At 33.7% G+C, this 27,495-nt stretch overlaps 2 protein-coding genes across 2 annotated transcripts; one reads left to right on the top strand and one right to left on the bottom strand.

Moving 5' to 3' along the window:
* Window positions 1-6,397: 6,397 nt before the first annotated feature.
* LOC116008798 (replication protein A 70 kDa DNA-binding subunit A-like) lies at window positions 6,398-8,082 on the bottom strand. Its single transcript, XM_031248713.1, has 7 exons — window positions 7,973-8,082; window positions 7,826-7,882; window positions 7,568-7,633; window positions 7,338-7,473; window positions 6,978-7,265; window positions 6,669-6,896; window positions 6,398-6,583 (listed from the first exon to the last, which is right to left on the bottom strand). Exons 1-7 carry the CDS (start codon window positions 8,080-8,082, stop codon window positions 6,398-6,400), a joined length of 1,071 nt encoding a protein of 356 aa, XP_031104573.1.
* Window positions 8,083-21,624: 13,542 nt separating this feature from the next.
* LOC115997366 (protein CIA1) lies at window positions 21,625-27,193 on the top strand. The gene is made up of 10 exons (XM_031236914.1): window positions 21,625-21,995; window positions 22,491-22,637; window positions 23,371-23,589; window positions 23,704-23,768; window positions 23,980-24,045; window positions 24,183-24,254; window positions 24,703-24,765; window positions 25,041-25,110; window positions 26,171-26,257; window positions 26,863-27,193. The coding sequence occupies exons 1-10, from the start codon at window positions 21,801-21,803 to the stop codon at window positions 26,953-26,955; spliced, it is 1,077 nt and encodes a 358-aa protein (XP_031092774.1). The 5' UTR covers window positions 21,625-21,800; the 3' UTR covers window positions 26,956-27,193.
* The last annotated feature ends 302 nt before the right edge of the window (window positions 27,194-27,495 follow it).

The following is a 27,495-nucleotide window of genomic DNA, read 5'->3' as shown; positions in this document are numbered from 1 at the left end:
AGTCTAAGCTTGGGCGAGTGGAGATGAGTGGCTTGGATTAGCCACTAACATTATAGAAGTAATGTTTCATGAAAAAAAATAGTAGCGGTCGTGGGAACCGCCACTAAATAAATATTTAGTGGCGGTTATGTATAATCGCCTCTAAGTGTTTGTCGCTAAATATCCAGTTTTTTGTAGTGACCTCACAGAACCAATACGGTTATTAATTTCATTATCTGTGTCGTGTATGTACAATTGAGCAAATTTTGGTTGCTTACCCTCAATGGGTAACAAACTAACAATTGAGTGAAAATCCTGCCCATTTATCCGGAAAATTGGTGGTGCACCACCGCAATTAATTGAGTGGTCAATCTTACCGCCCATAGATGTGAAACTAAATATACTATTGTATGACCTAATGTTTTTTAGGAAACACGTCCGCTTGTCACCGTGAGAAAAGAACAATTCATACAACTCTTTTGGCGGAGTGGACATTTGCGGCAACTTAATCTTCCCATGTTAGCAACAAACAGAATATTTAGGCAATGAATTTACTCTAGACTGACTAAGGCGCTCATTGTTCCAAAATGTTGCAGAACAATGTTCACAACTATATGATGGATCTCCACAATCAGCATATTGAAATGCATTACCTTTTGACAAAAATAAGACGTAAGTTAATGTACCCCTAAACAGAACTTTAAAATTTACCTTAATTTTACATGTACAACATAAATTATTTAGAACAATTACTTTCATTTTCAATAATTTCATCAAAATCTTGACTTAAATCTCGACAAATTACATCTTGTGTATTTGATTCTAGTGGAAGATTTGTTGTAGAATTTTCCAACAAATATGATTGAGTAGTATGATTACCTAAGACAAACAAAAGAACGAATGAAATAACTATAATTGTGAATTTTCATTTCATCAAAAAATGAATATGGATTATGTACATACATGTAGATACATTCAAATTGATTTCTAATCTTGAATCAACCGTTACTGCCAATGCACCTTTGATTTTTTTTCGTTGCCTTGTCCGGTTGCCTGTTCGCTTGATAAGGGTTAGTTTAAGCAACGACAATTAATTTGAAATTTGTAGTAAAAAATTCCATATTATAATTACTATTCATTTACTTACAGTTTGTAATATCACTAAGAGGTATTGACTGATTGGATCCCACAGTAACGTTCAAACTACTTCTTGGAGTATTGTTCATCTTCCTATTTTTATATGAGTTTGGACTTCCTAGTGGACAATAATTTTAATGAATATTACTAATAAGAATACATAATGAATAACAATATAAATTTTTTTTAAAAAAAATATTATTAGGTGCAAAACCCATATGAAATTGTACTAACCTATTATAAGTGGTTGTTTTCCCTTATATGTAGGTCATTCTGAACTTCTACTCTCATATAGCTCACCCAATATAGAATGTGCAGATGTGTTACGAATAGTCGTATTAACAACATTTAGGTCTAAAATAATGTTAATGTGATTAGTATAGTTATATATACAAGGCATGTGTAAAATCTAATACGTGTAATAAATTAACACTAACCACTTGTCAAGACACTCAAAGGAGTGGATAGCGATCTTTGAAATACACCATAGATGAGTAAAAGACTTGATTCACTATTTTTCGGTGTAGGTGAATAATTTTCTACAAAATAAAAAAGAAATGTACTACATTAGTCCACAAACTTTTGATATTTGTATATTCATATTGGTTATGAAACATGTAAATACATACTATTTCTAGAAAATTTAACATTAAAATTTTAGTCAACTATTGATAATTATTTTATTCATGAAATTACCCAATTTATATATATATATATATATATATATATATATATATATATATATATATATATATATATATATTTTCACATATAATATGTTTATTACACATCATAATTCCCTCTATATATATATATATATATATATATATATATATATATATATATATATATTCTTTTTGTCCGTAAATGAGAATGAGGTGTGGTCTTCGTACGCTCAACCCAATTCCAGATGCTTCTTCTCATCCTTCAACTTTCCTTTTCACTTGCTTCTTACTTTTCTTCTCCGACACATTTATGTGTCTTAGAAGAGAAATTGATAGATCTATCTAGCAATCTCAGTTACGTACTCCATTTCTCGGATTTTCAACACAGTCGTTGTTGATCTATTAAAGTACCCCTTGCGACGGATCTAGTTGATTCAGACTATGAATGTTCACAGAAGTTTCATATTTGTTTATGGAGATCAGACCAGCTACAAAGGAATACGAAGGGCAAGCTTTGAGCTATACGAAAAGCTAAGTGTGATTTAGGGCTTCTTCATTTTGAATCGGATTAGTTAATTTTTTCAAATTTCTACGGAGTGTAAATTAGGGCTTTCTAATATAGTTTTTTATTTAGTATTTTTTTATACGATTTTCATCTTAATTTTGTGTATATTGTAGGTATATGGAAGATCTATATCATGCATGACAGATCTGTCTATAGATCTGTTATTTTTTTGAATTGAAATACTCAGCTAATCAACAACTCTGAGAAGATTAACAAATATAGGAAAAGATAAGTTTTATTTTTTTGCTTTTTTATTTTGGAATTTAATTATATGAAATTATAAGAATTCCTATCTGAATTGGACTTCTCTACTGCTATATGTTTACAGAATGATAATTTATTTTTTTGGGAAAAATTATTAGTTGTGTTTACATTTCATTATATCATAACGATTTTTTTTTGAATTCCTAAGGTTTTAGTAATTACAAACAGATTAGAATACAATTTATGCAAAACAATATCAAGAATTTCATAGACATGATTATACTTACAACAGTAATCTTTTACACAAGTTTATAATTAGAAAATTGTGTATTGAATATATTTTTATTCTAAAGTATAATGTTGAGTATTGTATTCAGAAAAACTTTATAGTTTGTATATATTGGAAAGTGTTGACTAACCTTGGCTAGATGATGATGATATCTTCCTCTTGTTTCCAATTACTGTGGAACTTGACAGTTGCTTCATTTTTCTTCAATCTTATGAATTGTCTTTGAGGATGGTCTTATATGCTAACCAATCTGTAATTAAATTGTTGTTTTAATTAGAGAATGATAGTTGTTTATATTGGGGACTGAATAGTTTTTAAAATGATGAGTTCACATCAACCAAAAAACATAAATATCATTTATCAATCATTCATTAATTGTTTTAATACACATATGATAATTTTAAAAGTTATATACCTATGGATTTTGTTTCGTTCCTTATAGATCCATATTTTAGCAATTGCTTTTTTACAGGTTAAGTGATCTTGGATTTCAGTTCACTGGCAGTTGAGAACATTCATCTTTTTTTAAAGTTGCTTATATGAAGACTCTTTTTTTTACACAGATGAAGTGGTTGTGCATTTAAGTTACAAAGCAGTAGTGAAAACAATAGAATTTTGTTGCGGTTTCTTATATTAGAATTTGATTTTTGTACACAGTTAAGTGGTTGGGAATTTATTTTACATTGCAGCTGATAAAAATTCCTATTTTGACACACATGTTTAATACTACCTCCGTCCCAAAATGGTTGTCTGGTTCGTTTAACGATGCTTGACTGAGGTAATTTTTAATTCAATTTTTCATAATATTAAGTTTAGCATTAATATATAAAATTTATATATTTAGAAACTACATTAAAAGTACTATTAAACACAAAAAATTAAATTTAAAAATAATAAAAAATTATTAAAGAAAATAAGCAAAGAAGAAATAGTTGGTTTGACCAATGAATAGTAAATAGGACAGGTAAAATGGGACAGAGGGAGTAATATATAAGTTTTCTCATGTCCCAATATTGTTGTTGTATTGTATTTTCCGTACATACTGTAATACAATTACATTTTTTAGATTTACTTTATTATGTATTTTCCGTACATACAGCAGATGAAAAATTGAATTATATGCATAGTTTAAGTATTTCCTGATTAAACAGCTTAGTAACAATTTTTTTACCCAACGGCATTAAGTCCTTGTACACAAAACACAATCCAGTTGACAACAAATTTCCTATAGTTACTTATACTTAGTTCAATCTGTTAACAGGTGTTCAATTAAGGGTATAACTTATCTATAATGGGCATAGATTGCAAAATAAAGTCATCTATGTCATAATGGTGAGTATAATCATGGTTTTAATTTCTTAATTTAATAGATTTTTTATTAGTTTATATGCTTATATTGTATTTTGACTTGAATTTGGATCTATAAACTTTGATGACAGGAACATGAACATGAACTTTGGCTATATTGGAATTCTATTTATAGACATTGGATTATGACTTGAAAGGTTAGTCTTTTTACTGTTACTTGTACAATTTGTTGATTGCTTGTCTTTGTGAGCTATGTGAAATGCATGATATGTTTAATACACACACACACACACACACACACACACACACACACACACACATATATATATATATATTGTAGTGCTGTAAAATGTTGTATTAATAATGTTGTGCCCAACTTGGGAAATTACATAGTGTTTTTACAGTAAAATTGAAATACAATTTATAAGAAGTTAGAACAAAAAAAAAACTTTTTCCTAGGCACTGACCTTGTTGTTCAGACTTGATTTGTTTATACCTTCTTGACATGCAAATTACATTTACTGCAAGTATTAGTGAATAAATGGTCGGATGGTAGTTTATGGTAAGGGTGAATCGTCAAAAGATGTGTGTGTGTTAAAACGGAAAGTCAATGACTCCCCGAGTGTCGGTCTCGAAGGAAGGACGTGGAGGTGTGTCAAGTGTTCGAGCATTCACGTGATTGAGTCATGCGATAGATTTGAGAGTGGTGAATGACGATTTGGGAGTGAAAGGGTTCATAAAGTTTGTGAGAGAAAAAGGGGTAAAATAAGTAAGATTGAAAAGTATGTAAAAAGGTAGGGATTGGATAGTGCTCATCTATGTTGCATCCTAGTGTGTCTACGGTATTGGATAAACAAGACAAAGATGTTGGCTATTCAAGAATGTGTGCTCTTAGTCCTCTTCCACCTTTGTGTACTAAGGCTTCTTGGACTTAGGAATGCCTTCAAGCATCCAAAGTTCTAAGAGACATTTTATCAAACACTTTAGCTACACACTTTCCTACTATTCTTAAGAAGTCCATAGGATCTATGATTGTTACAAAGCTTCAATCCTAACTCTAATCAAAGACATGAAAGAGTCAAGAGCTCAATCTCTCATCTAGATTGGCCAAATCTGAACAAGATATCATCAAAACAACAATCAGTAGACAAGAATAGATAACCCAACAATCCAAGCATTTAGATCCAAAATAAGATATAAAATCATCATACTAGCAACATATCTTCACACAATCCAAATCCCTAGATTAAACTAGCCACTAATGATAAGAATTTCAAGACAATAGCTAATTCAATCCAAGAACAAAATAGTAAAATAGATTAGAAATGTAATAGAAATCACCTAGAGTTGAAGTGATCCTTCAATCCAAGCTTGTTGTCTTGCTACAATGAGAATTATCTAAACTATTATAATAATATGGAAGAACTCTCTAAAATAATCCTAGAAATTATCTAAGGTGAATCCAAAAATTGGGAAAGAAGAAGAAGACTCCCTGAAAATCTATCAAGGGAGTTTAAATGGTCTTCGAAAAGTAACCCAAGGGAAAATTCGCGCATTGTCCTCTCCACGCCCCTCCACACGCGTGTGGTCGTGCGTGGATGGCTACTGGATCGTGGCCACGCGCACCAACACGCGTGTGGAGGTCTTCTTGGGTCTTTCGGGGCTCCAGCCTTGCCTGGTTCGTTCCTTAAGCTCAATTTTCGTTCCTATTGGCTCCCGGGACTCCTGTATCACCTCAATTTATGCTAAAAGTAGATTTGCGTGTGGTTAGTGAATTTAAAGCATATTTGATCGCAATTTATCATGTAAGGATACTAAAAACGTGGCAAAGCACCCTAATATGTACTCAAATAATGGGTATCTTGGAGGCTTATCAATAAATAACACTTACTATTGGTTTCAAAAAAAAAAAAAGTAACCCTTAGTAAGTGTAAAGGGTAAAGAAACCATACCATGTCCAATGATATGCTAGGCAATCATATAGCTGCTCATACCCGCTTTTAAGTTCTTCATATTTACCTGTACTTCAAACATAGGAAAAAAGGTATTGAATAGTACTGAGCATTAAGATAGAGATTCAAGCAGTTTTTAGTGATTAATCTATTTAAGGATTTTAGACAGTGATATAGTAGTCAAAGTTTTAAGCAAAAAAAGCCAACACGGCAGAAATGTTTGACAGTAGCAGAACAAAAAGAACCAAAACAGTGTTTTCAAAAACATGTTTGAAACAATCAATGTCTCTTTTAAGTCTTAAACTACATCCTCAGTGGTCTTCTCCAATTTGACTTGTAGGAGCATTTTCTTTGTAGAGGTCTTGCTTGAGGAAAATTCATCTAAAAGACACCTCTTAACAGCACCAGAGTCTAGATCCTCAACATCCGTGGCATTTCCAGTTATGGCTAGGGGACTTTCAGCTTCACCTTCAGAAATAAACTCCTGAAAAAAACAGAAAAAATGACATTTAGTACTACATTTACCCTAAAATTCAGCTTGATTTTAGTGAAAAGTATATAGATTTTACCTCATCCAATTCAAAACAATCATTGGACTGAAGCTTAGAAGTTGGATCATTATCAAAGCTTTCCAGTAATTCAGGGCAGTAGGAATCAACCAATTTAGTATCGTTAATAGCCTTCATAACAGCGAATGCATTATGAAGGTTATCAAACTGTTCTTTCCTCACGGCAATCTTCCAGATTAGTGTCATAGAACGCAAGGATAAAATCTCATTAGGTAGAAGTTGGTTATCCTAACAATTAGAGAGTAAATATATTAAGTAGTAAGGTCTATACTTGATTGTAAAGTCATCTAATGAGTAATGGTTCATTACCTGTGGATATTTGTCTCTCAGTTCAACAGCAGACATGCCAATCAACTCTTTGCACTCCCGGTCCCACAAAAGGAATGGTGCATTTCCATTCCTATCAACAACTCTGACCTTAAGCCTATATCTCAACATTCCTTCTCCCCATGTCTTATTACACTTGTAACAATCGTAGCACCCATTAGTATTTAGGGTAAGTTTTTTGCTACAACCAGATGTCTTACATGAGTTATAATACCAGTCCAAACCATTTTCTATACCAACGATCTTAGCCACCACCCAATAGTCGTTGTACTGGACAAAACTCATCATAGATTAAAAAGAGTTTAAAGATTTGATTTTATTAATTTATCTTAAGGAAAATACCTGTTTCTTGTCATAAACCTCAGCAATGGTAGTCATTATCATAGAACCAATGTTGAATGTGTCAAAAGTATTGGTGGCAGAAGACATACTTGAAATAAAACAAATACTACGCATAGGAGTCTTCTCACCACATATTCTATAATATAGATCAAATAGTTTAAGATTTGGCAGATTAGTATTTTTTATAAGTCTTAACCTTAGAATAAAGTATAGGTAAATGTAGTTTTTACCTATCCCTAAACTCCAGAATTTCAGGGATGTCTTCATTGATAAATAATTGTGTGGCATCATAGGAGCTTGAAATTTTAGTTTCCCCAGCTTAGGAAAATAACAAAAAGATAATAAAAAAAATTATTGAATAATGTAGTGTGTTTTGTAGAAACAATATTAGGAATATAATTTGTTATGTGTACTTACTATTGTAACAACTTCTGACCCTACAAAATTGCATCAACATTATGACATGAAGATTGACACTTTTTTTGTACCAAGAGTCAACCTTATCCACATGATCATCCCATACTGTGCATTTCATTTCATCCCCACTGAATATTTAAAAAGATAATAGACTGTAAAACCAAAAACACATCCTAGGATTAAAAATAGAAGAATTGAAAGAAAACAACATAATTTACCTTTCATCCTCAATGAGAAAGTCAATCAACCGAGAAGGCCTTCCACCCACAATCCTTTCTATTGGAGAGTAAATCTCAACTATCCTTCCAATCACATCTAAAAGAAACATATACTACCTCCGTCCCATTTTGTTTGTCTGATTCGGTTAATGAGGCTTGACTGAATTTATTTTTAATTCAATTTTTCATAATATTAAATTTAGTATTAGTATATAAAATTTATATATTTAGAAACTACATTAAAAGTACTATTAAACACACAAAATTAAATTTACAAATAATTAAAAATTACTAAAGAAAATAAGCAATGAAGAAAGAGTTGGTTTGACCAATGAATAGTAAACATGACAGGTAAAATGGGACAGAGGGAGTACTAGATTGGCATAAAATAAATACTATACTAAATGATTACAATATAGTAAGATTATTTACCAATGAGTTCTTTGTCGTCAATCTGCTCAGATGCTCTCAAAGATTTAAAACTTCTCAAAGGAAACATATGCCTAGGAAAGTTTAAATTCTTGTACTGTTTCACAACCGTAGAGTAATTGAACTTGACCATGAATTTGTTTGGGCTCGTCTTATAAGTATAAAAATTAGTAACCACAAGAAAATTTTTTAGACAATAAACTTTGCCTTCAACGAACTGGTTTTGAAATTTAACAACATGCTCACGTGGGATGTGAACATGTAAAACATTACCCTACAATGAGAAGAAGACAAAAATTACACTGCTGTATATGAACACTTTTCATATAAAACTTGATAATCCTATATGCATTTTTGCAGGTTAGACAATTACCTCGCTATCATGGAAGACACATTCTCGACATTTCACAACTTCACTGGACTTCCGTTCCCTCACTTCATAAGTTCGAATACATCTAACATTCAATGCGCACGTTGTTCTCATCGGTGATATCTGAGTGGCCAAGATATATATCGGCGGCATTTTGTATCCTAAATATTCTTTGTTAAAAGTGTTTGTAATTATATAGGATTGCAGTGGCAGAGGTGAATTGAAATTACACTCCTTTTATAGTACATGACTAGTAACTTACCCGTGCGATGCACAAATAAATTTTTTATTATATATTTAAATAATAAAATTAATGATGAAATTATAAACAATTTTAATATTTGAAAGTATATACATTTATTTGAAATTATAAGATTTGTATATTAGTGTTGAATTTGATTACTTAAAAATTATAACAGGAAAAGTCTAAAAAAATAGAAGGAAGAGCATGGTTAATTGAATTATTTTAAGTAATAAAAATTTACTATAATCAAATGAAGATCCGTATGTTTAATTATTATAGTAAGATTAAAGTATTTAATATAAGTTGGTAATATGGGCGTAATATGTTTATATTTAATATCCTTTAACTATGGACGTAATATGTGTATAGTATGCTTAATTTCTTTTAATTACCCACCGTAATATGTGTATGTTTAATTTTTTATATGGGCAGAAAAATTTATCATTAATTCTAATAAGAATGAGGTCATTTTATTATGATTACTAATGGTAATTAAAGAGTATATATTATTAATTATTATACTAATTATGGCGTCCATGTAATCTGAATAATTATATTAATTAAGGATTATATATTATTATTAATAAAATAACATGTGTATGTTTAATTTTGTTTAATTATAGATGTAATATGTGTATGTTTATTTTTTTTTTAAATTATGTTCATAGTATGTGCATGTTTAATTTCCTCGATTGATTAGATAAATCTATATTACAGCAAGTATAAAACAAATAGTTTAATAAAAATATAATGTGTGAATTAATTTATTAATTAACATAATTGTTAAGATTTTATTCAAAAGTATCCATTAGGATCATTTTATATGTGTAATAATCAGTTTGGAATAATTTGCATAATTGTATTGCATAATAATCTGTGAATTAGCATAATAATATGTGAATTAGAATAATTATCATAAGTTTTTGTAATCTCCTTTAATTATGAAATTAACATATGTATTATCAATTTCCTTATATGATGAAATATTTACTATTAGAGAACATTATAATATAAATGGACCAAGATCCAGGAACGCTCTCTGGAACGAGTTCGCCGGCGGCGACCACCCGGTCACCGGAAGACGAGGATCTTCTCCAGTGAAGTACGAAGAAGACGAAAAGACCTAGGGAAAGAATAGAGACAACGGATTCTTTATCATCTGGGAATTTCGCCCAAGAAGCGCAACTCTTAGTCGATCTGAAATCACCCGAATCCGCCCAATGGAGGACGCCGGTAGAAACCCCCAATATAGCCTGGGGACGGAAGGAAATCCCGGAAAGCTTTGAGAAAGAAGCGATATTGGAAGACGAGGAGATGAACGAGGGAGAATCTGACCCGAATTGCCCAGTCATACATATTACAAAGGAAGAGAAGGAGCGACTACGCCGGCTTTGGCGGCGCACACTCATCATCAAGGTTCTTGGGCGGAAGGTCAGCTATTCCTTTTTACTAGACAGGCTTCACAAGATGTGTACACCAGAATCAAGCTTTGATTTAATAGCATTAGACCAAGATTATTACTTGGCAAAATTTGAATCCTTGCGAGACTATGAGTTCGCCAAATATGAAGGCCCGTGGATCATTTTGGGGCATTACATAACAGTCCAGGAATGGAGACCAAATTTCCTCCCAAGAAAGAGCAAGCTGGAGAAACTGTTAGTATGGATTCCCGGCCCTCCCCATTGAATATTTCGATGATGATTTCTTGAAGAAAATAGGGAAGGAGGTGGGTTGTCCGGTTAAGGTGTATTATACGACAAGCCTGGCATCCAAGGGTAAGTTTGCAAGAATCTGTGTAGAGCTGGATATGACGAAACGATTACTGTCGAAATTTACTCTAGCTGGTGAGGTAATGTCGATTGAGTATGAAGGGATACATATGGTATGTTTTCGCTGCGGCATTTTCGACCACAAGCAGGGGCAGTGCGAAGGGGAGGAGAATAAGGAAGGAGAGAATGCGGCCACCCAATCTCCCAGAGATAATCCAACGAACACGCAGCAACCGAATGGTTCTCAACGGAAGGCAAAACAGACCAAGGCTCCAGTTTACGACTACACAGACAACTATGGGGTTTGGATGCTAGTTACTAGGAAGGAAAAAGGAGGACCAAGGAGGGAGTCTCGGCCACTGGGCTTTCAAGATCGAAGATGGAACCAAGATGTACCTGCACCAGTAAACCCAACTAGGCTCGCAACTGAATCTCGTTATGTTGTTCTTGAAAATCTGCAGGAGAATGAGGCGGAGCCAAGTAGGTCAGGAACGGCCCCCCCAGTAGAAACCGGTTATACCCCAAGGAATCTAGCAAGAATACGAACGTCCCATCAACCCCAAAGCAGAGGCAGGCTCCGCAACCTCACCAAGTCAGACAAGTCCACCCGGTTGAGCGTGGAGCACACGGAGGGAGGGGTTGCAGAGGTGGTGCACCGAGGCGTGCTGCAGCCGAGTCAGAACACACGGTTGTTAGGGGGTTAAGGCTCGGCAAACAAATTTCCACTACAGTTGTTCATCATCAAGCTGACGTCCCTGAGTCCTCCCATGGAGCAGAAGTTAACCATGAGCTTCAGGAGGATCCTCCCGACATTGCAAGAGTTTTTCAAAACAGATCTGAAACTAATGATGTTACCATGAGAGATTAGTCTGGCCAGTTGGGCCAAGGGGATTTTGATATGTAAGTTGTTGTTGTGCTTCTGAGCACGTGTTTGCTTTTCCCAATCTTTTTATGATTATTTTCTGTTGGAATTGTCAGGGTGCAGCCTCTAGAGCATTTAGGCGCACCCTTAAGCTATATTGCAGGGATTTCTCCCCTGATATGATATGTCTGCTTGAGCCCAAAACTTCAGGTGATCAAGCTAATTCTATTTGTTTTAGTTTCAGTTTTGACGAATGGGTAAGGGTCGAAGCGGTTGGTTTTTCCGGTGGTATTTGGATCCTATGGAAATTATCCCATGGGGTAGAGATACTGAGGACTCACCCACAATTTGTGAGTTTGCAGGTGGAAGAAGAGAATCTACCTCCCTGGGTGCTAACGGTGGTTTATGGCAGCCCGAATTCTTCCTTGCGTAAAGATTTGTTTTCTAACCTTTCTTTTCAGGATCTCAACTCTCAAAACCAGTGGTTAGTGTGCGGTGATTTCAAATCTGTAGTTAGTAGGGAAGAGGTGAGCAATACAGAACAATTCAATGTAACAAGATGCACAGACTTCCGGGAGTGGATATTTAAAAAAGGTCTGATAGACCTAGGCTTCTTGGGAACGAATTTTACATGGATGAGAGGAATCAACACTTCGACTTTCAAAGGTGCTAGGTTAGTTCGAGCCTTAAGTAATGCAGAATGGAGATTCACTTTCCTGACGCTATAGTACAACATCTGCCAATAGTGAATTCAGACCACACACCGCTCCTAATTACGACTAGAGGACGAAGATTCCAGAGGGACGGGAAAAGATTTAGATTCAATATGGCATGGATCACCCATAAAGATTTCCTTAATTGCATCGGTAAATCATGGTGTCCAGGTGAAGAGTTGGAGAGGAATAAGAAGCTGACAGCAGAAGCATTAGAGGAATGGAATGTTAATACGTTTGGTAATGTCTTCAAAAGGAAAAAGCAACTCCTGGCCAGGATAAAAGGGGTGCAAAGATGCCTCTCTCAGAGAGCGACCCCAAACCTTATCAAGCTCGAGAAGAAACTGAAAAGTGAGCTTGATGAAGCTCTAGCCCAAGAGGAACTTATCTGGTTTCAGCGTTCGAGAGAGGAATGGATACTCTCTGGAGACCGAAATACCATATACTACCACATTGCGACATCGGTTAACAAGAATAGGACACAAATTGATAAGCTTAAAACAAAGGAAGGGGTATGGGTGACAGATAGAGACCTCCTATTAGAACATGTTCGAAATTACTTTACTCTATTGTTTGCAGAGGACCATAGTAGAAGCTCCCAAAATTTCATATATGGGCACTATCCAGTATTGTCAAATCAAGAATGGCAGTCAGTTAACCGACCATTTGAACCAGAAGAGATAAAGCAAGCCTTGTTTAACATGAACCCAAGCAAGGCCCCGGGATCGGATGGGTATACAATTGGTTTTTATCAATAAGCATGGGGCATAGTTGGGAAGGATTTGCTAAAATTCGCCATGAGCTTCTTCTCCGAAGGCAAGCTCCTCCCCCCCCCCCAGGTGTAAATGACACGATTTTAACACTCATACCAAAAGTCCCTACCCAGAATTAGTCAAACAACTACGGCCAATTGGCCTCTGTAATGTGGTATACAAGCTGATAACGAAAGCAATGGCATCCCGTTTGAAGGACATCTCCACCAAACTAGTAGGGCATCACTAGACAAGCTTCATTCCTGGAAGGCAGATTGCATACAACAACATTATTGTGTTTCAGGAAGTCCTAAATTCTATGAGAATTAGAAAAGCTTCAGTAGGATGGATGATTATGAAAATAGATTTGGAAAAGGCTTATGACAAGTTGGCCTGGAATTTTATTGAGGAATCCCTAGCGGACATAGGATTCAATACTGCATGGAGAAGAAATATTATGGAGTGCATCACATCTTCAAGACTGGCGATCAACTGGAATGGGCAACTCTCTGGTTGGTTCAGACCAAAAAGGGGAATTAGATAGGGAGATCCCTTATTACCACTACTCTTTGTCTTATGCATGGAAAGATTTAGTCACTTAATACTTGATTCGGTTAATTTCGGTAGGTGGAAGGGCATTAGGATAACTAGACAAGGACCTCACCTTACGCATTTGTTTTTTGCAGATGATATGGTGCTCTTCGGGGAAGCAACGGTAGAACAAGCCGAGGAGATGTCCAAATGCTTAAAGAACTTCTGTGAGCATTCAGGCCAAAGAGTAAATATTCAGAAGTCAGCTCTCTATTTCTCCAACAAAACCCAAGCAGAAATACAGCAAAAGATATCCGAACTCACAGGAATTCCCATAGTTGATGATCTGGGAAGATATCTAGGTGTGCCCTCAGTTCATGGGAGATTGAAAAAGGAATCATTCGTTGGGCTCATCGAAAAGATTTAGCACAGATTAACCGGGTGGAAGGCTAAAACACTATCGTTGGCTGGGAGACTGGTGCTGGTTCAATCAGTCCTGTCGGCAATCCCCTATTACTCTATGCAAACGACACTGGGAAGTAGGGGTAATCAAATCCATAGAGAAGTTGGTGCGGAACTTCTTGTGGGGAGGCTCAGATAACATAAGGAAGACACACTTGATTAGTTGGGATACTATCACCAAGAGCAAAGCAGAGGGAGGTTTAGGCCTATGTAAACTGGACAAAATGAACGAGGCCTTTTTAGCTAAGTTGGGATGGCGACTTATGCAGAATGAGAACAGCCTATGGGCGAAGGTTTTGAAAGCGAAATACATGAATAATTCCCTGGATTGTGCGACATGGAGGCCCAAGACAAATATGTCTTTCGTGTGGAAAGGGATATTGAAAGCAACACCAATTGTGCAGAAAGGCATTTCAAAGCTGGTAAGAAATGGTCACGAAACTATGTTTTGGGATGACATATGGATTGGTCATGCTCCCCTGATAGAGATGGCCATCTCAAATGTCCATCTTTTGGACCGGTATAGAACAGTTGCTTCATATTGGAGCACTGACAGTGGCTAGAACTGGGATCAACTGCAACAAGTCCTCCCGGAAGCAACACTAAAGTCAATAGCAGCCATCATAATCAATGAGGATCAGAACGCAGAAGATCTCTTAACTTGGAGATATGGAAACTTCGATGATTTCTCGGTTAATGCAGCCTATGAAATGGCCTCAAACATGCATACCACTTTAGAAGCAACCAAGTGGAATGCCATTTGGAAACTTAAACTCCCTAGCAGGATGAAAACCTTCCTATGGTTAGTACGACATGGTAGGATCATGACAAATAACATGAGGCAGAGAAGGGGAATGACAGATGATGGCAACTGCTGGTTATGCAGGGATAAACTCGAAGATGTCGATCATGTCCTGCGCACGTGCCCAGCTGCTGTCGCAGTCTGGTCGAGGATTATACCCTTAGCCCAAGCAACGACCAACCATCTCACCTTCAAAGATTGGTTAGACTGGGTATCACAACGAAAGGTAACCAAAACAGGCCCGAGAATGACAATGTGCTATTCAGCGTAACTATTTGGTGGGTTTGGAAGTGGAGAAATGAGGTAATCTTCAATAATTCTACCCAACCCCTTATGGCTAAAACTGCCTGGATAAGATCCCAAGTGGAGGAAATAAATGCAGCATACGCAAAAGGAAGGAAGCACCCGCACACACTCCATTCATATAAATGGGAGGAATTAAGATGGTCGAAACCTATGACAAGTATGATAAAGATCAACTTTGACGGCTCGGTAGACACCTCATCAGGTAGAGCAGCCTGTGGGGGTGTTGTTAGGGACTAGAATGGGATATGGAAAAAAGGATTTATATACAGCATTGGGTCATGCTCGCCTTGGTATCTGCTATTTTGTACAATTATTCACCCCTTATTCTAGTTGTTTTGAAGGTTATTTTCTGTATCCTAGTGAAATTAGGAATTGTTTGTGTGTTATATTGTCCAAGTGCTGAATTATCTACAAGGAACAACAAATGAAGAATATTGGAACATTTTGGACAAGTTCTGGAAGAAAAGGAAATTACAAGGAAGAATACAAGTTGGAAAAGAATTGGAAGCTGCCTAATGGGCCAAGGCCCATCTACCTCCTATATATTCTACCTATTCTCTACAATTAAACAGAGTTCCCTTACAGAGTTCTGAACCCTAGCTTTAGTTTATATTTCCCCAGCATAGTTTAGACTAGTTTTACATTAGATTATTTTATTTCAAGCTTGGAATCTTGGATTGAAGTTGGATTTGTTCTTTATCAGTTAAGTTTCTCTTCCCTTTTATTTCTTATGATGTTTATGGTTATTTATTCTTGCTTTGTCGTGTTTACTCCCATCATGCGGGAGTAATTCGTTTATGGGTTTGGATTAGGGGTTCATTGTTAATCTTGATGTTCGGTTTATGATCATTTGCATAAAGGGATTGAATCTTTTGCCTAGGGTTTATGTTGATTTGGGGATTTCTTTCTACTTGTTATTGATTGATGGCCACAATTAATTGCTAGTCTGAGAGAGGGATTCATTACAACGAAAGTTGGATGGAGACCTCGAGCCTTACCAATTTCAACCTAATTTTCCTACTGTGAAAATAGAGGTAATTTTGGGGGCTTACAACGCTTAGGTGCTTAAGGTTATGATTGATGCATCACGACAGTGGGACAATTGTAGCCTAATTCGGCTTATTGATTACGAAAGTAGCTGAGTTGAATTCTTATGTGCATTGCCCATAAATCCCTTGGTTAATTATTCCTTCCCTAATTCTGAGTTTGTTAGAACATCAAGGTTACAATCCCCCTGATCAGGCCCATACCTTTATCATATAGTTTTCACCTTAATCAATTACTTTCTTTTATTCCACTATTTCATTTCCTTTTAAATATATTTATTTCATTTTTCCTTCATAAAAAGAATTAATATTGATCTTCATTCCTTTTTTCCTTCATAATTTTTTCTTATTATTTCATTTGTTGGTTACTAATTTTTTCATATGGAAAGTTGTGTTATACTTCCAGTGAAATATTAATATATTCTTTTCGTTTTTCCTAATATTTCATTTCCTTATAAATATATTCATTTCCATTTTCCTTCATAAAAAAATTAATATTCATTTCCATTCTTTTTTCCTTTATATTTTTTTCTAATATTTTATTTGGTGGTTACTAATTTGTTTGTAGAGAAAGCTGTGTTATATTTCTAGTGAAAAATTAATATGTTGATTTCATTTTTCCTAATATTTCATTTTCTTTTGAATATATTTATTTCCTTTTTCCTTCATAAAAAGAACTAATATTATTTTTCGTAGGGAAAAGTTGTGTTATATTTGCAGTGAAATATTAATATATTCATTTCATTTTTCATAATATTCCATTTTCGTTTTAGTATATTCATTTCCTTTTTCCTTCATCAAAAGAATTAGATTCCACTGATTACCATTACCAAGTATTGGAACTAATGTACCTACAGTACAAAAATAATGTACCTTCAGTACAAAAATAATATACTTTTTTTTTTGGTCCACACAGCTGTGTAGACAATGATCCATGCAATAATGATTGATGCACGGTGTAAATTGGTCTCGAACTGTAACCATAAGGAACACCAAATGGACTACAATAGCAGTTAAGGCTCTTTATTTTGGTACATTGTAAATCGTTGATTATGATTTGAACCAAACGATTCACAGTTAAAACTAACCATAATACTCAATTTGATCTCTCCACTATTAGGATTTTATCACTTTAGTTTTTAATTAACAAAATTGCTCAATTTAGTCCCTAATTATGCAAGTTTGACCTAAAATGGTCTATGGACTGTTAAGATTTCACCACTTTGGTTCTCGACTATCAAGTTGCTCAATTTAGTCCCTAACTATGCAACTTTTACCTAAAATGGTCAATTAACTATTATAATTTCACCACTTTGATTCTCGACTATTATTATCAATGTCTTTTTTTATCCATTTATGTAGACATACATTATGGCCATGTTTGATAAAATAGTTAGTTTATCAGTCAATTTTAGCTTATTTGTTCACTATTAATTGTTTGACTTGGTTAAAAAATCAATATAAGTATTTGGTTAATCAGCTTTTTGTAACTCCAAAATGCTAAAATTCAAAAAGTTGCTCAAAGCAACTTTTTCAATTAACTTTTTGAGGAAAAAATATTATACCAAACAGCTATCAACTAACAGGTAATTTACCAAATATCTTTTTATAATTAGCTAATATTGTCAACTAGTTGTCTAGTTATACTCTACAACACAATCAGCTAATAGTCATTTACTAAACTTAACCTATATTTATAGTGTTGTGTACAATATGAAAATATATACACTCTTTTATATAGAATTTTGATTATTGGTATAATTATACACGTTAATTACTATAGTGGTTACTCATTAAGAAAATTTATTTTAAAATTTGTCTAAATTCATACTCTTAATTAAAAATTCAAAAATATTTATAAATTTGTCTAAATATGTAATATAGTTAGGGACATGTATGAAATGCAATTCCCTTAATTATAATTAATAAAATATGAAATGTAATTAATAAATGAATTTATAAAATTAACAAAATGTGTGTTCATAATATTTATAAATTTTTTAAATACATACATACATATACTTATGCATTATATTAATCATACAAAATTAAAATACTATTTTTAAAATTTCTAAATGTAATTATTTTAATTATAAATATATTAGTATAAATTATAATTACAAAAATTATATTATAGAATTTGTATATATACATATTAATAAATACTATCCGCATGTATAACGTATTATATAATCTTATAAGAAAATAAGTCTAATTAGAGTTGAAATTTACTCATAAAATTTTAAAATTTTAAGTAATTTTCTTTGTTATTATTTATATTGTTAGAATTTATATATATATATATATATATATATATATATATATATATATATATATATATATATATATAATACAATTAAGAATAAATCAATTTAATTATGTAAATTTATTTTATAAATTTATCTAAATATGTATATGATTAGAGATTATAGTAACCAAATAAAATTTTAATTTTAATTTTGTATTCTATAAAAATAGATACTAGACCAAATATATAAAAGTCTAACTATATAATTATATTGAACATTTTAATATCTTTTTATTTTTTTTAAAATTTTTTATTTAAAATCATAATAACGAATTTTTTTTCGTGCACCACACGAGTAAAACACTAGTTTGAACTAATAATTGGGCATAACAATGAAATTAGACCACAAACTTATTATTTGAGAGATGAATTATTGAAAACTATTGATAAAATAATGATATGAGACCTTGAAAATTATTAATTATAGCTCAAATATATTAATTTACCCCTGCTAGGAACATATTGGAAGGAACTGAAGTTGGTTGATAAATTAGAGGGTCTCCTACCAATCTTGTTGTAAGACGAGTTTATGTATGTGTAACTCATAGAGTTCAAAAACCATTGGTATCATAAAATTGTGGGTCAAAGTACATGTGAGTTCATTTTAATTCTTCTACTTTAAGATTTAGAATAATTAAGGACAAAATTTGTCAATGACTTTGTGATATAGTAGCACGAAGTGACTCTCCCAAATAGGAGGTCATAGGTTTGAGCCCCATTGGGGTAGTATTTAGGGTTGTGTTCGTTTGTTAAGGATTTTGGTATGTTCGTGTTTGTTTGTTAAGGTTTTTTGAAAATTTTGTTCGTGTTTGTTTGTTAAGCATTTATTAGTGTTTGTTAACGTAAGCGAATACATTCACGAACGTGTTCGTTACCGTTAACGAAAACGTTCACAAACATGTTCGTCCACATGTTCGTTAACAATCACGTCCGCGGGTTAGGCGGGGGTGGGCTAAAAAGCCTGTCAAAATACGGGTCTAAAATCAAAACCCGCCCCGCCCTTTTCGCGGGGCGGGACAGGCAAACCCGGCGGGCTAAGCCCATTTTGACGGTTCTACATTGTAGGAAATATATGTACTGTATTATTACGATTAGTAATTTTAATCTAAAATTGTATTACGAATAGGAAAGTAGAGAAGAATATATATTTTATTAACAATTGCATTACCTTATTTTAATGTACAATTGTAGTACGAATAGGAATTGTATTACAATATTTTACAATTTTACGCAAACCTTAATAGTATAGGAGTGTTTTGGACGGAATGTTAAATTTGAAGATTTTATTTTTATTAATACTATAGATAGATTGGTGCTTTGGATGTCATTATATTAGGATCAATTGCTTTGATTTTTTGTTTTTGTATTTTAAAATTTTTTATTCCCATATAGGGTCATATATTACCATTTACCAAACATCAATATTGGTAATCATTCTAATTCCACTATACTACCAAACATGCAAAATTCTTTCGCCAAAATTCATTACCATTACCAAGTATTTGATTCCCATTCCATTCGGATTCCATGTGCGAACCAAACACACCCTAAATCATACGAGTAGTTGGCGTTTGGTTATGAACTTTTGTATCCTACCTACTATAGGATTTGATACTCATCACCATGTCTGTTTGTCTACTTTTGTTATCCTACTATTGAATTCAAATCCTTTAGTAATTAGAATATTCATTACTCTTCTAGTCTTCTCTTCTCCTACTTTGAACAATGAAATTAAAAATGAGGAAAAAAAAATTTAAAAACAAAAATGTCATTATCTATGTATTAAATATGAAATTTTAATATAGGTAAACATATATGTATGTGTATCTATATGTCTTATAGGTAATTGTAATAGGTTTGAGTATAAGGAGTCACTTTGTTTGATATAGTAAATAAGAATTGAAATCAAAATAAATAAATAAATAATTAAATATATAAAAATACTAATACACACACACATATAGGGAATGGTTCAGGTGCAGGTATATCTTCCCGTGCGGTATTCACCTTAAGCATTAAAACGACGCACTTTAAGCACACAAACCACGCACATTAAGCTAAAAACATAAATCACGCACCTAAATTTTTTAAATGGCGCACCTTCAGTTGAGAATACACTGTGCACCTTAAGTACACAAACCACGCACCTTAAGTACACAAGTCACGCACCTTAAGAACACAAACCACGCATCTAAAGTTTTAAAATGACGCACCTTAAGTTTCTACAACTCACACACCTTAAGCATACATATCACGCACCTTAAGAAGGAAAAACAACGCACCTTAAAAAGGAAAATCACGCACCTTAAACTTTAACACTCACACACCTTAAGCATACAAATCACGCACCTTAAGAAGAAAATTACGCACCTAAAGCCACCGCACAACCGTACGGGAACTGAATTCTATACACACACACATATATGTGTATATATATATTAAAATTCCAAATTTAATGTATGGACAATAACTTTTTTATTTATTTTTTTTCACCCTAATTTTTTATTCCATTATTTAGTAGATGAGTAAAAGGGTAATGTGTTTTGTAATTACTAAAGGATTTGATTCTAATAGTAGGATAACAAAAATAAGCAAACAAACATGATAATGAATATCAAAATCTATAGTAGGGTGCAAAAGTTTCCAACTAAAAACACCATTTACATGTTTGGTAGTATGGTAGAATTGGAACAATTGTCCATATTGATGTTTAGTTATGTACGACTCTGTAATACAAGTTTAAAAAATACAAAAATAAAAATTACGGCAATTGATCCTAATATAACGACATCCAAAACACCAATATGAACAAAAAATCAAAACAAATATCATAGTTGCGTTTTTAATTAGGGAATAGATCTTTTAATTTAAAGGATAATCAAATCTTATAATTGCGTTTTAAAAGTTGTCAAACAAACAACAATAACTATTTAAAAAAAAAAAAAAAACTATGATTTTAATTCATATTCTTAATTCCGAAATCCATGAAACAAACAAATAGTTAATTTCCATTATTGTTTTGAATTCTTTTTACAATAAAGGAATAATTGTTAGTGAATCGCGGAGTATTGTGCGGGTACAAGTATTTTCTTCGCGGGTGTGCCGTGCACGGGTCTCTCAAGGTCTTACCAGTTAAAACTCTGATCTCGGCGGCGCGTGCACTGTGCCGAAGAACTCGTAACACAAAGCCGGTGCTCCGACACTTCACAGCAGCTCTGCTCCGCGATCTTCGTGATGAATTTCTTGGACAAAACTTTCGAGCTGAAGGAGATTCAGAGGCTCGAAGGCCACAGCGACCGGGTCTGGAGTGTCGCTTGGAAACCGGCCACCGGAACTGACGGCGTACCCGCAGTACTCGCCTCTTGTAGCGGCGATAAGACCGTTCGTATTTGGGAACAGAGCTCCCCATCCGGTTCTTTCCATTGCAAGGTTTGGAATTTTTATTTAGACTATTCAATTTTCTCGGAGAGAAAGAAAGAAATCAGATTAGGTTTACAATGTTTGCTGTGTCAAAGTTNAAATTTTTTTTTTTTTTTTTTTTTTTTTTTTTTTTTTTTTTTTTTTTTTTAACACCAGGCTTGCCAAGTGGTCTCTGGAATCATTCCTCTTTGTGTTATTCGTCTCCTTTTACGTCTGTTATTTGAGTCAAATTGTTCGGTCACTAATTGCTTTGCTGTTAGCTTCTACTTGTGCAATGATAAGGGAAGTGAATTTCAGCTATAGAGATTTTTAGTCTTCATATAATATCAAAACAAATAGGAAAGATTTAATATCTTTAATGCGCCTGATGATCTTTGTAAATGTCTTTTATCCTCGCTTTCTTTATACTTTCTAGTTTTCTAGGATTCTTTGTTTCCTTTGGTGTAGCAATTGAGGTCAATTTATTACTCATTAACATTAGCACCTGTTATATTCAATATGCAGGCAGTTTTAGAGGAGACTCACACACGAACTGTTAGGTCTTGTGGATGGTCACCATCTGGCAAATTGCTGGCAACTGCAAGTTTTGATGCCACTACTGCTATATGGGAACACATTGGAGGTGATTTTGAATGTGTCTCCACCTTAGAGGTACTTTGTATCTTAATTCCTTACAGAAAGTTTTGCAACCCCACCCCTCTCCCTCTTTCTCCAACATCATATAAAAAAAAGAGGTTAATTGCACGTTTGGACCCTAAGATAGGCAGGATTGATCAAATTAATTTCTTAATTGAGCCAATATTACCCCTAATTATGCACAAGGCGGTGATTTGAGGACCTCTATTAAATGGTAACAAGTCTGTTTTGGCCAAAACATGTGAAAATTTTAAGTGGAACTATCGACTGCAGTGATAGGGAACAAAGTTGCCACCTTGATGCATAATTCGAGGTGATGTTGTCTCATTAATATAATTGAGAGACTAATATGACCATTATTTTTTTTTACATATTTTAGGGACCATAAGTGCAATTAACCCAACAAAATGCAATCCCAAATAGAGGAATGAAGTGAGAGAAAGAAACAAGTACTTTATCATTTTCTTGTTGCAACCTGGTTTGGAATCAGCTGTTACTAAGTACTTCTACACTTCATGTTTACAATTACTTACCCCAAAAAAAAAAAAAAAACAGTAACCCTTGTGCTGATTTTGCTTTAAGTTTCTGTTTAAATGGTTTAAAGGTTTTACTAATTTGAATTGATGTTTCCATGTATCATGTTTGTGCAACAACTTCTAAGCTGTTCCCAATTATCCTTCCTTTACACCCTTCATCCATCTCTAAGTGTCCTAATTTTAGTTTGTATTGGGATATGGACTTACATTAGGGTCATGAAAATGAAGTCAAAAGTATCTCATGGAATGCATCGGGCACGCTGCTTGCAACTTGTGGACGAGACAAATCAGTTTGGATATGGGAAGTATTGCCTGGTAATGAATTTGAATGTGTTTCTGTGCTGCAAGGTCATACACAAGATGTTAAAATGGTGCAATGGCATCCTTCTGTGGATATCTTGTTTTCATGCAGTTATGATAACACCATCAAGGTAAATGTGACATTACACTTCCCACTCCCCCATTAACTACAGGCCTACTATTGCCAGTGTATTTTCAACATCCATCTTCCTTTCAATTTACCAGAAAATTGGTTCAAATGACAGGTTTGGGCAGAGGAAGGTGATAGTGATGATTGGCATTGCATTCAAACTTTAGCTGAATCTAGCAGGTGACAACTAAGCTTGCTCCACCATTTTGCTTTAAATTTATCTTATTTTATTTTTTAAAAGAAGATTATTGACATTTGTTGCACACTATCTTTAATTATGTTGTTTTGACCACATGTTCTATATCAAGTTACCACTTGTCAAACATTTATTACCAGCAATGTTCTATAAGATTGTTGAAAGCTGATGCAAACCTGTTTGTTCTCTTTACAGTGGTCATACATCAACAGTTTGGGCTCTCTCTTTTAATTTCAGTGGAGATAAAATGGTTACCTGTAGGTATGTAGTTAGATGTCTCTTTTCTTTCATTTTTATTTGTTTTAAATCCGTACAACGGTATAAGGTTAGAATTGAATTACTTATGGAAGTGCACATAAAAGGGGTACTATGTTGCTATTGTTGTAATGGTTTTGCAGTGATGATCTTACCCTAAAGATATGGAGTGCTGACATAGCAAGGTTGCAGTCTGGTGATGTAAAAGCACCTTGGTGAGTGCAATGCTAATACTCATTCTGTGTATTTGTTCTTCAATCAGTAGTTATGTATTCTAACATGCTTTTCTGGTTTCCATTATAATTTTCGCCTAGAAGTGCATTTTTTTACTTGTTTGCCTCTGAAAAGAATTGGTCTGACTTAAATCAGTTTAAAAACTGTGACCGAACTTTTATAGATTTTCAGATGCTAGATGAAGTTACTGCTCTCATTTGATGAATTTTCTGTATATAAAGAAGGCAAAATTAATCTTGATATGTCTGATCAAGGAATCAACAATTATAAAATAGCATATTACTTCAAGAGAGCATTCACAGAGTTCATTAAATATATGTAGCAACTGACTTGCTAATATTTGTGCGTTTTTTTTGTTTTTTTTTTTTTCTTTCTAGTTAGTAGTTTCTGATTTGCATGCTCACTACAATGATGTTTTCGTTCTCCCAGGAGGCATATTAGCACTCTCTCTGGGTACCATGATAGAACAGTTTTTTCAGTACATTGGTCAAGGTATCAACTTTCCTTTTATCTCTTAAAACATATGATTTGTGGTTAGTATGCACTTTTCATTTCTCACTTTCACTGGTCTAAAGATTTTCCATATTCTCTTTTACGGAGTACTTTTTTCTTAAAAGACCAGGACAGTGTTGAGTGGGGTGGTTTAATTAACTGCTAACAAGAAATCTTTTAATTGATGATGCTCTCTATTTTCTTCTACTTCGTTATTCATTTTTCTTTTGCCTTATCATTTATGCAAAGCTTATTTGATCTATGTAACATTTCAGAGAAGGAATAATTGCCAGTGGAGCAGCTGATGATGCTATACGCTTATTTGTTGAGAATGAAGACAAATCGGTACTACTTTAATTATCTAAGAACCCTCACCGTCGTTGATATTTGATTCATTTACTAATATACTACACAGTTTTACCTCCCTACTTCAAATGTTTTAGAGCTAACAAAGTTCACTTGATCCAAATCAAATAAAAGAATTAACTAGTGAAAGCTATAGACAATATAGTACACTAAATTAATAGAGGCCTATTTGACCTCTGATAAATATTGAAGGTTGCAATCCAGGGCAGTTCAGGGATATTCTATAGTTTGTATGCTCATTTTTTTTTTTTTTTTTTTGAAAACCGTATGCTCATGTTTATTTTCAAGTGGGATATGCTGGCCTTCTATAATGAAAATACAAGAAGTTCACGTGTGCAGCTGTTAAAAATTTGAGGAGGTGGTTGGTTCTATGTGAACTTTTGCCATTTTTAAACACACATTTTCTACATCTGAGAAATGTATAATCTAGTTATGAATATAGTTAAAATATTCCCCAATTAGAAAAATCTCCATTGTATCTGGAGTTACATATTGGCTCAAGTTAGGAAAAAAAAAAAAGCGAGTACTTTTGGTGGAAATGGCAGAAATGCCAGGAACGAACTCAAATTATTAAGCAAGATCCCATTGCCCTTCCACCCAGATTTCTAAGAAACCCGAACCTAGATTTTCCAAACAATGGATCCCAATCTCCCATGCAAAGGTCCTACGAGATGAGAATCAACAGTTGAGTTAAAGGATTGTGTATGTAAATAGGAAATTGGAAAGAACTGAAATGTTACTCACATACCAAGAGATTTCAGTTTAGACCATGAAAAACTTATAACTACTTACAGTTGAAATAAATTTAGTTCCAATAGCCTCTTGCACATGAGAAGAAGATGGAGTTGTGTGGTGGGTGTGGTGTGCAGGGCATTCAATTTCTTATGAACTACATAAGATATTGAGCTTTAGTAAGCTTAGTCAAAGTACGCTACTGACAACTGCACAAAGCTCCTGCTTCAGAACAACCAAAATTTTTGCTTGTTTCACTTGAACTTCTTTAAAATAACAGCTTGTTTCTGCATATGTTTAATCTCAGGTTGATGGACCTACATACAGCTTACTTTTGAAGAAGGAAAAGGCTCATGAAATGGATGTAAATGCTGTGCAGTGGAACACTGCAACAGTAAGTATTTGGATTTTGAAATCTACATGTATTATCATAAGCATTGACCGTCACTTCTTTCTGCCTGTAATGTGCTATGGAACAAGCTAGGACTAACATAGATAAGGATCAAATTAGTACGGTTTAAAACATTAAGATGAGATCCAAGGTTTTGGTTTAGATCAAAATACATGTAAAACTAGTTCTTATCACCTTATAGCTGGAACTGTGATACTCCTTGTCACAGGCTCACAGCCATCAATCTGTTAATTGGCAGAGAACTTTTAATTTATCAAATACCAGAGATAGCTTACATGGCCAGGTGAGGTTTGCATTCTATGAATGTTGGTGATATATTTATCTGATTGACCATTCAGATAGACTTCACTGTAATCGAAATATTCCTTCTTTCCAAGCCATTTGCCTAGGTCTCTCCCAAGTTATTAATAAATACCCAATGCAGCCAGCATTCTGGGAGCTTGTTAATTCTAATATCCATAAGATGAAGAAGAGCAAGATCTTGACTTTAATCTGAACCATGCATACTATTTTCATTACTTGATGAGGATTAACTTGAAGGGCAGGAAGCCTCTAAAACTTTGCATTTGATTGTCTAAACCTGGCAGGATAAGAGGCTACTTGCTTCAGCTAGTGATGATGGGACAATCAAGATATGGGAATTGGCTCCTCAATCCGGAGGCGAAGAACTATCATTGTAGTCTTATAATAGAGATGTTTGTGCGCTAACTTGCACTATTTTTAATATATTATATCTATAATGCAATTTTCCTGCCCCCTTTGTGAGAAATTTGTATTTTGTTTTGGGTTTGCTTTGAAATCTGTATCTTCAAATTTATACCTGTGTAATTTAGAAATTCACATATTTCACATAATATGATTTTGGCAGGAAACAGAGTAAACATATGTGAATAAATTTTATAGAGATTTCTTTCTTTAGTGTTTTACTGCTATTCGCTAACTTCCTCTAACCCATTGTGAATTTGTGATGAAAAATGAAGTTGTTCAAAATTAGTACTCCATCTCGAAGTAGCTCTCCCAAATGGGAGGTCACAGGTTCATCTTGTGCTTTAATAGATTGAGAAAGTATGTTTGTGTGCTTTAATAGATTGAATAGATTGAGACAGTATGTATGAACATATATTACATTGTAAACTAACGAAATTTGTAGGTATTTTTTTATTTTCTTGTAGTTTTTATGAATATAAGTAGAAATTAAAACTCATTGTGATGAAAAATGA

The sequence above is a fragment of the Ipomoea triloba genome, chromosome 1 (assembly GCF_003576645.1).
Source record: "Ipomoea triloba cultivar NCNSP0323 chromosome 1, ASM357664v1".
Lineage (NCBI taxonomy): Eukaryota > Viridiplantae > Streptophyta > Magnoliopsida > Solanales > Convolvulaceae > Ipomoea > Ipomoea triloba.
The sequence above is the reverse complement of the archived record's forward strand: the minus strand, read 5'-3'. Positions and strand labels throughout refer to the sequence as shown.